This window comes from Ceratotherium simum, chromosome 40 (genome assembly GCF_057802395.1).
Source record: "Ceratotherium simum simum isolate JZ-2026a chromosome 40, ASM5780239v1, whole genome shotgun sequence".
Classification (NCBI taxonomy): domain Eukaryota; kingdom Metazoa; phylum Chordata; class Mammalia; order Perissodactyla; family Rhinocerotidae; genus Ceratotherium; species Ceratotherium simum.
Window position 1 is genome coordinate 2,164,994 of NC_141939.1, and position 14,069 is coordinate 2,179,062.

Consider the following 14,069-nt stretch of genomic DNA (forward strand, 5'->3'; position numbering starts at 1 on the left):
GAGGAAAAAAGATAAGCAACAGACTGAAGGAAAAATATTTCCCACATATGAGATTTTTACCCAGAATATATGAAGAGCTAGTCATCAGTAGGAAAAAATGAAAAACCCGATGGAAAATAAGCGAGGGCCTTTGGAAACAAGGCAGATGCCAACGATGTCTGAAAAGATCATCCTGCTTGGAAACAGAAAAATTTGCGTTCAACCAACAATACCACCCTTCACCCCACGGGCTCATATCAATGTCGTACCCTTGGCAGAGTGTTAAGAGGGAGAGCGGGCATTCTCACGTGCTACTGGTGGGGTGTGAACCCGAGCAGCCAGTTGGGCAGCATCTGTGGGAGTCTGTTGAAACTGCTGTCCCACCTCCCTGTCCCCCCACCAAGCAGCTCTCGCGCCTGCTGGCGATGGTGGACCAGGCAGCCCTCGGCAGCACTGAAGACGCAGAAACGCCATGAGCAGGACACCAGGCAGTGAGATCTTACACCTGTGTGCACTTGATGCAGTGGTCAGAATGAAGTGGAGTCACCACGGAAAGATGTATGACCTACTGCTAAGTCAGAACCACACACTGTTACAGCAGTTATAGGAACAGCAAAACTGCCGAAGCGCGCGCGCACACACACGGCAGACAAAGGGTCGGGAGAAATTCAAACTCCAGCCTTGGTGAGGAAGCAGGATTGGGGATGGGAGCCAGAACAACTTGATTTGAAATAAATGTATATATACACACAGATACATATATAGGCATATACATGCATATTATACATACATATTACATATGTAAGACCATATTCATATATTGCTCACCTAACTAAAATGAAAAGCATTAACAGAATACCAGTTTAACACACGAGTCAGTGAGTCTTTAACTTTCCCACCACTTATTTCAGAGTAAAAGTGGCAAATTACTAATTTAGGATTTCATAACCTATATCCCCAAATCAGGCTTTAATTTCTCTCAGCCATTCCTAAACCAGTTCACCCCACTACACAGCACAGGGCCCCCGAAACTCAGTGGGTCCTTTACAAGGGGGCAGTGATCAGTTCACACACAGGGGTCCAGGCACTTGATGATTCCCCCAGCTCTGAGCAGGCCCTGCAGATAAGCTCTTTCTATAGAGTCGAACGAGACTTTCCATCTTTGGGTTTTTCTTCAAACTCTGACAGGTAAGATGGCAGGGTATCTGCCGTAATCGCTAATCAATACAGTTCAGAGCCGTCACCTAATATCCCCTCTCCCAGGTGCTGAGTCATATCTGGCTACGTGGGCAGACAACCGTGGCGTCGCTCTCGCCAGCCACTTCAAAACTTTAAAGAGTGGTTTGCTTTTAAGTAGACTACACAGAACCGTCTTCAAGCAAGAATTCACAAAATCTACATGTGGGTAATGCACTTATCTGTGACTGATAAAGGGCAGAGGTGTGGGTGTGTATATATTTATATATCATTTCAGCTGCTTCTCCATGATTTTGTGAAACCAATCAAACCAAACAGCTCATCAAAACTAGTTCAAAATCAAACCAAACAGCTCACCAAAACTAGTTCAAAGTTTTATTTATATAAAATTCATTAAGAACATAAAAGATTGCGTTTCTTAAAAAAAAAAAAAAATCTGCAGTTATTTACAGCAGTATTGCACAAGTAAAGTGGCAATTACCCTGTCAAAATTCATCAGTGCAAACACAAGTAAGCCAGGGAAACCGCGATATAGATGCTACATACGCTGGGTCCTAGGAATGAAGTTAGTGATGGGGCAGGATACAGACAGATCAGTGCTGTTCATAAATGAGTACCTGATGAGTCACAGGACCTGGACATAAAAAGACAGCTTCTAAAGTCTGAAATTCCCAAATAAAAGTAGTCAAGGTACTTAGCAAGGAGGTTGAGGACGCTTCTTGCACACAATGCCTTTTGGAGCAGAACAGGAGTAACCCCAGCTGGTTTAGCGTCACGTGTGGGCACATTCCTGCACACACGTGTGCATGAAATGGACACACACAGGCACCAGGCTAAATCAGCAGGATGACAGAACCATCCACACGGAACCACTAGGAAGTCTCTCTAAAGCTTCCACCAGCTCTCGCGTCTTAACACCCAGTCCAGCGGGGCTCCCGACCTCTCTCGAAGGCGATGCAAAAGCGAAAGGAGGGCATCGGCCTGAAGAAGCAAGCTGCTCAAACGCAGGGACCAAATGGTTCCCGGCTGGGGGGCTGCACAATTAGCTCCTGAAGACAGCCAATTTAGTCCACACCTCACAGCATAGGACACCACACAGAGGGTGGGCAAAACTCAACGACTCACCAGTCGCCAAGAAGGGATTAGTGGCATGAGGTGGTCCTGAGGTTGCTCTCCAAGCAGGAGCAACGCATCCCACCTGTGCCTTCACCCTGCCTGGCCCTCGCCCAGAAGACTCTCAGGGCAGCACCTCCAGAAGGGGCACGTTTTATTTCTCTGAACGCTGAGTTGTCAGGGATAAATTTTCAACAGGAAAATCCATCCCAAGTGCCCATAATACATTTTTTTTTTAAAAAAAGATATGGCCTGGAGTTAATATAATTTGCCTCCATGAGAAACTAGCTATTTTGGAACAAAAAGAAAGTCACTGGGTATTTCCTGGATTAGAATTTTGTAGCCTGCCAGATTTACAGTCGAGATCTCACTGGAGTCTAAACACGAACTTCATCATAAGGACAGCAAGCCCCAAGAATTTAAACTCATTTGACCAGAAGTACCAGGAATCAAAGCTGGAGGGCCACCCTGGGAAGACCACATAGCCTGCAGACAGCTGACCAGTCACCACCTCAGAGCTAAAGCAATTAATGGGACAGCAAGGGGTGGGGTCCGGGACGTCAACACTTCTCAGAACTTAAGACATTAAATAAGCAAGAAATAAATATACAATATTTCTACAAGTTACAGCATTATGAAACAGTAGGACACATTACACAGAAAAAGAATCTACAATATTTACAATCCTCAATTCTGAAAAAGTTTAGTAAAAACAGTGATTTTTACTCATTTAGGCTGTACAAAATTTTACAAGAAAAGTAAAGGAAACACAATTGCACAGAGACATTTGGCTCAGTTGATAAGTAAAATATGACTTCCTAATCTAATAAATAGTCAAAATATATACAACATCAAGAAGGGGAAACAGGAGAAGGTTGTATTCTGCCATACACATTTTCTTTCATCAGAAGGAATTTTTACCTGGTTTCTCCACAACCGAAAAAAGTTCTTCATGAACTCATTTCTAGGCAGGAGTCCAGGTCATTTGACAAATCATTGATGAAGTTAATTTTGTGTGTGTTTATTGCATTTCTGTGATAAGTCACAGGACACTTTCTACCTCACGTGAGAAGAGGTGGTGAAGGCACAAAACCCGCATTATGTTTCCAAAAAGGGATCGTTATTTTTTTCTACAAAATATAAAAGAAATAAAATGTACAAAGTAAAAGGTATACCCCAGGAGGTACACTTTCGCAGAGAGGCATCTCGATAAACAGACACGTACAGTACAGAGACATCCAGTCATCTCTCCGAAATCCTGGTGCAACATCCTGTTCTTTAATACTTCTACAATTCATAGAACCTCTTATTTCCTCACAAGCTGCTTCCACGGCCAGCCTGGAGGCCTGGAGGCCACCGAGCCGGAGGTAAACTTGCGCACGTGGCGAGCACACAGCCCTGCAACGCCAGCCGGGGCTGCGTCCTGCGCTCCGGGGGAGCCGCAGGATTGAAGAAACAGAGTAAAGTGCTCCAGTCAGAGAGACTGGCACATGAGTACGGAGGTCCTGGGTGAGAAGGGGCCCAGAACCAAATACCTCTTTGGTGTGTGTGTCCAGTAGGTCCCCGCCGCCATCCTACCACCCCACAGCCCTGTGGACTTGACGGCCCTACCGAGGGCTTCAAGACCCGTCAGGAACACAAGCTGACACTCGACACAGCTTTAAAAATATTCAAGACCCCAAGAAGATATTTGGGGAAAGGAACATTTTAAAAAAGGAATATTTGGAATCAAATATCTCTATCTAAAGGAAGAAGTATATTTGCAATATATATAATATATATTCATATAAAATTAGGAAGGTACAAATGAATGGATTTTTCCACTTAATTTAGTAACGTGAAAACACTGGTCCTCAATGGGCCAAATGCAAACACGATAGTTGCTGAAACAGTTGACTTGTTTGAAAAATCACATATTTCTTTTAAAAAGCCATTTAGTGATCTGAGGTTTCAACAACTGTAAGAGTTACAGGGTTCACAGAACAATCTCCATCCCCCGTCTCTCACTGAGCCCTACACTCTGTCTCCTTCTTGGGTCTCCCCAGTTGTTGAACTGCCTTTGAAATGACTGACCAACTTATGGGCTCCCCACTGGCTGCAATCTTCACAGGCAGGTGCGGAGGAAGAGGACTCCTCACAGAACCAGATGCAGGGAGGGTGCCTGCAAAGTCCAACTGTCCCAAGAGACACGGAGCAAGTAAAACAGATGCCTGCCAGAAGGTTGAGGGACCATTTCAGACTTATGCCCAATGGAGTTTTCTTACGGTCCTGCTGAAAGCTAAACCCTTAAGTGGACTTGAGAAGAGTCTGAACCAAGTGTCAGACATCAAAGGCCAGATAACTCTGAGCTGGAGGAAAAGCCAGAATGCCTGGGAAACAGCCGCTTCAAGCCCCGCCCATTGCCTGTGCCAGTTCCCACGAGGGCTCGCACACCTACAGCCGAACTTCGCTGCAAGCGGGTATGTTACCGTCCAGGACCTTATGCTGAGAGTGCATCCTGTGACTACGGGACAGCCTGAACCCGGAGAAGCCAACAGCGTAAAGGGGCATAATACTCTGTTATTACTGCTATTACCTCTTTGAAACACTTCTAAATGACAAGCCCATCAAAAAGCAAGGAAAACCAACACCAAGATCTTCCCAGTTAGTAAGCTACCAACAGACAGACCAACTGAGCCATGGATGATATAGGCAGATAACAACTCACATTCTGACACAACCGCATTTTACCATGAAGACACACTGGACCAAATTTGTGCAGACCAGAGGAGCATCACAAAGAACATAAGGAAAAACACACAGAGTCTGGAATATTGCCACAGATGCAATTGAATTTAAGGAGGTAAGTATTTACAAGACAGGAGTGGCATACCAAAGCCGGTTGATAACAAACCCTTTGGCCCCTTTCATCAGTTCTGTTTCATAAGAACTTTTTTGGTATTAATAATAATGAAAAAATAGGTCAAAGAGGCAATGGCAGGGAAGGAAGGGGCCATATCATACCTCTCCCATTTAAAAATTCTGTACAGTAACCTCTAAAAATAAACTAAGGCAGCTTTATAAGTTAGCTGGCTCGGTTTCCACTGTAGAGTTTACATAATCCTCTGACAGTAGGCAATAGTTCTTAAATTTTTAGTACAAAACTCATTCACAAGTTGGTTAAAAAGTTTCCATTTCCTTTTTGAAAAACCTGTTCTTATTAAAGAAGGTGGGAAAAACCCACACTGCATGTAAACACCATTCTTGCATAAAATCCTGCTCCGAAGAACCATGATTTGTACATTTTTTCTTTTGAAAAAAGAATCCTCCCTCATTTACATTCACAACAAACTTCCATTCGAAATTCTGCCATGTGGTGATGAAAAGAAAGGGCGAGTCCACGTGCAGCTCGGTGTCTTCGGACACGCGGCGGCCGGCCTCTCCGCACGCCCTCTCTGGAAGAGAACTGCGGGCTGCACGGCAATGGCACCCAGAGGCTGTGGTGCGGGGGCCTGTTGGCTTCAACAAGTGAAATGTCTGCACACGTCTCGGCTCCGCACGGAACCCAGTGTCACTGCAGTCTCCACACCAGACGGACGATGTAACGTAACAGTCGTAAGATGATCATTTGGGGCTGGGCGTCAGCTGCTTGGTAATTATTCACAATGACCTGAAACAACAACAAGAAAGCTTCTTAGTTTCTCAGCCCTAATTTTTTTGGGGGTAAAGGGGGGTGGGGGATGCCCTTATTTAAGTGAACAACCAATCTCATCTTAACAGCTATGGAAGGCATCTCTCAAAGAGCATTGTGTCATGGAAGCAGCAATGCTTCCCTGAGGCTGTGAAGGGAAGTCCTTTCCATTTCCCCTGCAAAGGAAGATATCACTACATAAAGAGCAGGCATACCAAATGATTTCCACCTTCTTAAAAAGAAAAACAACGCAACGGAAAGAATGTTTGGAAAATTTAAAGAGAACCCCTGAATCTCAGCTTGCCCCTCTAAAAACCACATATTCATTTCACAGGCTGATGCTATCACTGGCCAGAACTGCCTTGATCAGGAAATGCATCAACCACTGGAAAACGAATGTCCCACCACCTCCGTGCAGGTGCTGGAGAAAAGCCATCCCAGGTCACCAGAGTTGGTGTCCCATGAAAAGAGGCAGCAGTGGAGGGGACAGAAGAGAGGAAAGAATGAACTCGGTAGATAGATATGAAGTGACTATCTCACTACCAGATTATCGACATTCAGAGATGTTTCAGACTCCCCCAAGGATGAATTTCTGGTAGCTGTAATTTACTTGAGAAACCAGTGATTTGGGGTAATTTGCCCTAAGAAGCTAAATCAAGTGGAGCACTGATGCGCCTCGGCTGTTTGCGGGTGGCTCCGCCAGATAAACACTGTTGGCTCAGCACTGTGCCCAGGGTCGCAGACATAGGCACAGTCAGCCCCTGTCCCCTGCCCCCTGGTGTGGGGAGCAAAGAGCGATTAAAAATAAAAGAGGCCTCTTCATCAGTGACCATCACGTGTTATGACAAGCCGAGCAACTGTTCAAAGGAAATTGCCAGGTTATTTAAAAGTCTCAGAGATGCTCAGGTCTTCCGGGATGCCCACCCTCGAGTTCTGCAGGTGAGTACGTGCAAGGTATAAATTCAGAGCGGCCAAAGGTGGTAACAGAACACATCTGCCTCCACACCGGGAGCTATGGCCTGTTCCACCGTTCAGGTCTGAAACCACCCTGGCCATTGCCTTCAGGAATAACCCACACCTGAGACTAGCTCTCTGCTCTGTCCAGTGCGCTCCATGAACCCCGCTCTTGTTCTGGTGGGGGAGGCTTCCCATGCACCGCCACGGAACCCCTGGCCACGAGTCAGGCTGAGAACAGCGTCCCCTCTCAGACCCAAACATGCCCACAGACACCAGCTGCGAGTGCAGCTCCCCCCCAAGACTGTTTACACAAGCTCTCCAGCACTTGTTTGACAGAACGGGATTGTGATAAGGCCCCGGCATTTCCCTTTCTCCTTCCAGAACCAGACTGGAGGAAATCGGCTTTATGTAAGCGATTCCTGCAGAGGCACTCCGTAACCACAGTCTGTGATTTTTATCTGTTTTACACACAAGATTGCTTTGTTTTGATTTAACTTTCAAAATTACTTTGCTTCTTCTGTGTGAGAATAATTTAGGGGAAGGTTAATTTTAGTTTAGACTTATGTTAATAGGTTGAAAGAGGCTTATTCAAAATAAAACCACGACTTACTAAAATGAAGAAAGTGTATGCAGGGCTGGGCTAAGCAATCACTTCAACATGGGACATCTCACGCCAGCAGGGTGTCAATGCCGGCCTCAGCGTGACCAGACAATGGGGTCAAAATGACACCAACAAGGAGACTGGGTCACGTTAGGGTCAGACCCCAACTGCTTACACTTAGCTCACTTTATACTCCAGAACTGACAACGTTTGAGAGGAGAAATCTTCCACCCATCCTTTGGGGACAGCAGGCAGACAAGGGTGGCTGTGACTGTTAGTAAGGAAAAGTCACATCACGAGAGATGTCTCCTCAAGTTTTCTGGAGCTCCACTTTCATCTCAAATGTAAAGGATCTGGAGGTATTCAAAGAAAGCTGGGGAGTGGAGGGAGGAATGCAGGAATTTTCGCAAGAGGAACACCCAATCCCCTGACAACTGGGAAGATGCTGCAGCATCTCAGTGAGCAGGGACGCCGGGACGCCGGCCCTCTCAGACAGCACGCCTGACAACTTGGCACATGCTTTTAAGCCAGCCAACAATTGCTTTTGGACAACATTCAACAGAGGAAGCCGTTACCACTGATTCCGAGAGCCGTGCCAGCCCAGAAAACCCTTGACAGCCGGCACAGCCGGCTGAGGCTGCTGCTGGCTCAGAGGGTACGGCCCCCACCTCAGAAACAGCTGGAGGACGGGCAGCTCCTGTTTCCGGCAGACTCCCTGCCCTCTAACACCTGCAGCCATGCAAACTTGCTTGCTTATGGCAGTTATGGGAGCACGAAGTACAGGCCTGATGGCGCTAACGTGGGGCAGGTGGCACAGGAGCCGAGGCCAGGTGAGGACGCCCAACCAGGCCCCAGCCAGCAACGCTGTGCGGTCCACGTGGGCCCAGCCGGCACGAGATCTCAGGCTTCTGGCCTCCAGGGCGGCGAAGAAACACATTTCTGGCACTTAAGCCCTCCTGTCCGGGCTAGTCTGTTATGGCAGCCCCAGCAAACTAATATACCCTCTCATGCCTATCATTCTTGGTCCTTCATCCTTCAAGTGAAAAACTTCTTAGACCAGAGTTGCGTTAATGCTGTTTTAGTCTAAGTCATAAAAATACTTTAGAAAGAGATATTACAGTGACTCATTTGAGTTACGAAGATTATTAAAAAAAACTGAATATGCTAAGTACAAACAATGTATGTATTACGGTTCCTTCTTTTGCTCACAAACACACACAAAATCACAGGTGCCTGAGCTGTAGGACCCCATCCTGCTGGTATTTTCATCTCCACAATCTGGATCAGGAACTGTATTAATTGGGGTAACTGACTTTCACGGCCACCCCCCGGGTCCAGAAGATGACTCCTTCAACTTTCAGCTTTGTGTGTCCCTCCAGGAAACAACCAACGGTCTGTGCTCTTCTCTGGGCGAGGAGCTCCTGCGGCCCCAAACCTGCCTGCACGCAGAGAGAGCCTGACTTTGAAGCATGTGTCAGCACCCACTAGGTCTCACGGGCAATGCCTGTGTCACCAGCACCGAGTGCAGAGCAGCAATGCCCAGCCCAGCCTAAGGGGCACCTGTAAGTGCTGCCAGCAGTGAGGACGGCTGTAAGCAAGCACTCCGCTGGAACCAGGAGGTACGCACGCGCAGGTGCCCAACTCAGGGACCAAAGGCTATCTACATGCTCCAGCAAAATACCGGGCCTATGCCCAAATGGAGTCAAGATGGGAGGGTCCTTCCTGTTGAAAGAGAAATGTGATAGCACCTCCTTTTATGGAGCTTACACTGGGTGAGGGATAGGGCCATACAAATAAACAAGGTCATACGACAAGAGGTAAATAAAATGACAGAGACAGAAGCATCTGCCAGAGAAGCGGAGATCCCGGGCAGGAAGCACAGAGCTATCCCCGTGCCGAGTCCCCAAGGAGGAAGAGTTCCTCGGAGCAAGAAAGGAGAAGGGCATCCCGGGAGAAGAGACCAACGTGAGTCAAGCAGGGAGGCTTGAAGGGCATGCACTGGAGAAGGGGCAGTCAGCTCAGTAAAAATCGTGTTCAGATGGAGCAGAAGTATTTGATTTCTCATCATAAACCAGAATGCAAAACGATGCCAAATTCCAGGATCGTTCTCTTGAAGAATAGTGCCTTAGAGGTAGGAGGAGGGGGGATTCAAGTTCTCCAAGTTTCCCTGGGACACACTTAGGCACTTTTCTTTGAAGATATGAAAAACGGCCCTGGAGACAGTGACAACAGCAGTCAGCAGGGAATGCTTCCATCGTCCCTGTCCCCATGTGCCCACTCAACAGGGGGTCACCTGGGCGGCAGCTGGGGGAGTGGCTGGGCCAAGGGAACGCCCTAGAGCGGGGTCCACGCTGACCGCAGCCAAGAAGACTGCGTGTGGTGGGGATGGGGCGCTCCAGACATGGGGCATGGGGATGCAGCTGGGGGCCAGGCCGCCCACCTCTGAAGCACCAAGAGGAGGAAGGATGACTGCACACAGCACCAGCCACCACCGAGGCTTCAGCACCAGGACCATCTTCAAGCTACATCCCAAGTAACATGTCCCAAGTTACAGTGCGACAATCAGCCAAGTATAGGGAATTTAACTACGTTTTAAACGTCAAAACAATCACGGCAAAGCATGCTCTCTCGCCCAATCCAAGGAAGCAGGTGTGCGGAAAACAAAAGAGGCCTTGACCCCAGGCTGCCCTGGGGAACTGGTCAAGCTGACCACCACACATCTGCCCAGGGTAGCTTTAGATTTGGCTTTGCTCTCCCGCAGAGAGAGACGAGCCAGCCTTGGAAACACTGCCCAGGGACACACCAGGCCTTCAGACTTTGTGTGCCCTAGCTTGGGGACGAGAACAATCACCCACTGCCACCACACTGGCACACGCCTTTTCAGTCTTCATAACCCCGGAGCCCATGCAGCTCTCCTCGCTGTGTCCCAGATGAGGTCACAGACCAAGCGTGTAGAGCGAGAATCAAGAACCACCAAGTGACCCCAACAACTCTGCCCAGACTTCAGCACAGCACAGAGCACAAGCCCACTGACCTGTGCTCCAAGGGCAGGGCCAAGCCCGTGGGGCCAAATGTCTCAGAAGTACAACACACATACACTCGTCATGAGTCGAGGGGGCTTGCTATAAAGAACACACAGATGTTACAGTGCAGTAAAGACAAAAGTTGAAAGAGATCAGAAATGACATCAAGAAAGAGACTTATCCTGGGAACCAGGGCTGAGATTTGCTGCAACAGAGCCATGGTCTAGGTAAGAGTTTCCTGGCAGTCAAAGTAAAAAGGTAAACATGACACTATCTTCATCACCATATCAATGGGAGCTCAACACCAAATTCTAAGAGACAAACCTAAGGGCAAGGTATACCTACAGAACTCTGAGACTCAGAGCAATGTTTTTCTTACAGAATTTCAACACTGAATGCCTAAGATGTCCTCAACTTTTTAAAAAAATAGATATATATTTAAGTGGGAACATGTTAAAGGAGACTGAATTCTAGACTGTGAGACCAGGAAGAACTCTGACCAAGAGGGAACCTCTGCTCCAGTTCGGGCAAATGAGGATGCAGTGCGTGTCTGGATGGTGTCTGCTCCCCCAGGGGCTGTCAAGGCATCTTCTGGGACAGTGCTGACAGGGTGGGGCAGGGCACAGACTGGCCCCAGTGATTCCGATGGAAGACCCCCTCTACCCATTCACAACCCATCAATCTAAACAATATTTTAAATGATAAATGAGTGAGACAAAGGTCAGAGGAAAAGGGCCCCATGTGATGGGCACAGTGTGGAGATCTCTACGAAGATCTGGTCTCTCTCCACAGTCAAACGGCAGCTCAGCTCGGATTTTCACGAGGGTTCGACATCCACCACTGTTTTCAGGTGTCAGACGATGCTGCTGCAGCGCTACCCCAAGACCAAATTCACTTTCTATTTATCACCAGGGCAACACGGGCATTTGCATAGCCTGTGCCTAACACGCTTTGATGTCAACACAGCTGTGGAAAGGGCGCCAGGGGAGCCCCTCTACCGGATGCGGTGCTCCCACACAAAAACCAGGATCCAGCTCTCCCACGGTACTCGCCAAGCTCCCTGTGCTGAAGCTGACCCCCTATAGTGACGATGTATTCAAATGTCACAGAAAAACTTCACGTGTACGAATCCAACTTGCCTCCTACTTTTGATGTATCCTTTCAAAGAAACTATTCCAGTTAAGGTTTTTCATAGGACAAATAGCCAGTTTTCCAGTTACCCTCCAGTCGGGCCTGGCGTGCACTGGATTTTCTTCAGGCAGTACCACACACACTTCCTCCTGGTGGATCTCTAACTCGCCAGCCCCCAGGTCCCACGTCGGCTAAAATGAAGAAGCCTCCACCACTACCTGTGAGGCGTGCTGCTGCACTATGGCCAACCACAGAGACGCCAGGGACGGTTCTCACCTCTCCCGAGTGAGGCACCCTTAGATGAAACATCAGCTTCAGAGCAAGAACACACTGTTCCGAAATGCCCCAGCTTCAGAAAAATGCTAATGAGACGTAACGCACTTTAACCACAACTCAAACTTTCTGCTTTGGTTCAGCTAGAAGTCTAGCGGAGGATGATGCGAGAGGTTCATTATTTTTGTACCTCTGCAGAAGGGCCAAGCCTCGCCTCATGTGCATCTTCATTTCCTCCTCAAGAGATTAAAAAAAAACCCCAGTGAGACCTCTCTGAAGTCCCCCTCCAGGCACCTGCACCTCCAAATGGTTAAGTGTTAATGGCCCACGGTGCCACAACGGCAAGGCAGCCGTGCAGGTGTACCCACCTGCCACAGACTGACGGAGCACTCGCAGACGGTGTGAATAAACACAACCACATCCAGCATGGTGCCCACCCAGCCATTTAAGCACACACCAGTGCCTCAATCTCAGCTCACATTTGCGTACACCCAGACAGACATGCGTCAGCAGGGTCAAACACACGACGTGTTTACCAAGCAGAGTGCTTAAAAGACAGACAGGGGAACAAAGGCACTAGCATCTCTCTTCCTGAACTCTGAAGACCAACTGGAAATGCTTCAATTATAGCTCAAAGTGAGAGAAAACAGAATGATGGTGACAAGGGATGACAGCATCTCCTAGCTCCATCACTAAATGTTCTCAAGTTCACGACACCCCTAAGAGACAGACTGAAAATGGGGATCCCAAAGGTTAATAGATAGAGGCAGGATTCCAGGTCTGACCCCGAAGTCCCCGCATGCATCCGTGAGCTGGGTTCTCCTACAAGATCATGCTTCATCCTCCACAAGTCACGGAAAGCCCTCCTTCAGGAAACCTGCCATCCACAGTCGCCGTCTCCATTGAGATAATCGCAACCACATGCTCTCTCAAAGGTCTCGGGGAAACACAAAGCATTCTGAAGTCATACAAAGGACGACTCTTCTATCACACGGGCTCCAGCATCTCCGTCAGGGGGTCGCTGTTCTTGGGACATGGAGACGGTGTGGCACGAGAAAGGTGTGGAACACTCAAAACCAAAACACTCCACTGCCTCGTCCAACTCCAGGGAACACACTCACTACACCCCTGAAAACTCTATCACTAGTGAAGGGCAGGCACCACTTCATTTCTCTACTCATAACTGTCTCTGCTATGAAAACTGTCATTCTGTAAACTTACGTGAGTAACGTGTGCGGCAACTCACCATTTCAAGAGATAGGTCTAGTTATAATTTAATATTTGATATGCAGATTTTTCATTATTCTTTTCTCAGACAGTAACAGAAAGCAGCCTATCTTATTAAACTCCAACATTCGATTAACGAAGGCCTCAAAAGAACGCTATCTGAGAACATGCATCTCCGGGTCTATGTTCAATTTTTGCTATTACCAAACAAGCTACAATTTAGACCTCTCCCTTGTGCATTATCTATAGAAGAATCTCATTTATAAAAGCAAGAATCAGATAGCACAGGGAATTTCACTTGTTAGGAAAGACAGCACATAAAGATTTCAAGTTCGTACACAGCATATGAAAATGCTAACATGTTGACACTTCAATTAAACTTCTGTTTCCATCAAAATCAGTCTGCAAGCCACCTTTCTTCTCTACTTTGGTTTGGTGCTATGCTGCGGTCCACATGTGGTTCAGTCCATTCATGCCTGCATATGCCTGGGACAGAACAGGAAGTAGGCAGCGTGAACAAAAGGTACACTGTGTCTTGTGATCCAACACTGAAAGGGTTTTCATCCACTTCTTGGCCCATCTAGAGTCTGTCGTAGCTTCATGTGATGCTGTCCACTGCAGTCCACCACCAGGACACGCCTGAGTCACTGTTAACCACGAGCAGTCTACTTGCACACAGAGCGACTTAGGCTGGATAACCTGACTGCAAGGCAGGGAGGAGGCCACAGAAGGTAAATGATCTCAGCCTCGGTAGTGGGGAAGGGACGTTGTTTAGAAGATGGGCCTAATTACCACAAGAGCATGTGTTTTTATGTTCTGAAGGGTCTGGTACATCCTTCACAGCCTGGGACTACAGCCTCAGCCTATGGCCAAGAATCTCATCCAAGCAGACACTAGC

At 47.7% G+C, this 14,069-nt stretch overlaps 1 protein-coding gene across 3 annotated transcripts in view; it reads right to left on the reverse strand.

The window, feature by feature from the left end:
* Positions 1–1,537: 1,537 nt before the first annotated feature.
* BCL2L11 (BCL2 like 11) overlaps positions 1,538–14,069 on the reverse strand; it is a 45,011-nt gene continuing 32,479 nt past the window's right edge. For all 3 annotated transcript variants that reach the window (XM_004435791.3, XM_014791621.2, XM_087426118.1), the window contains exon 4: positions 1,538–5,938. In XM_004435791.3, the coding sequence (XP_004435848.1) occupies positions 5,840–5,938 (99 nt within the window). In that variant the 3' untranslated portion in view covers positions 1,538–5,839. The remainder of the gene's footprint in view (positions 5,939–14,069) is intronic.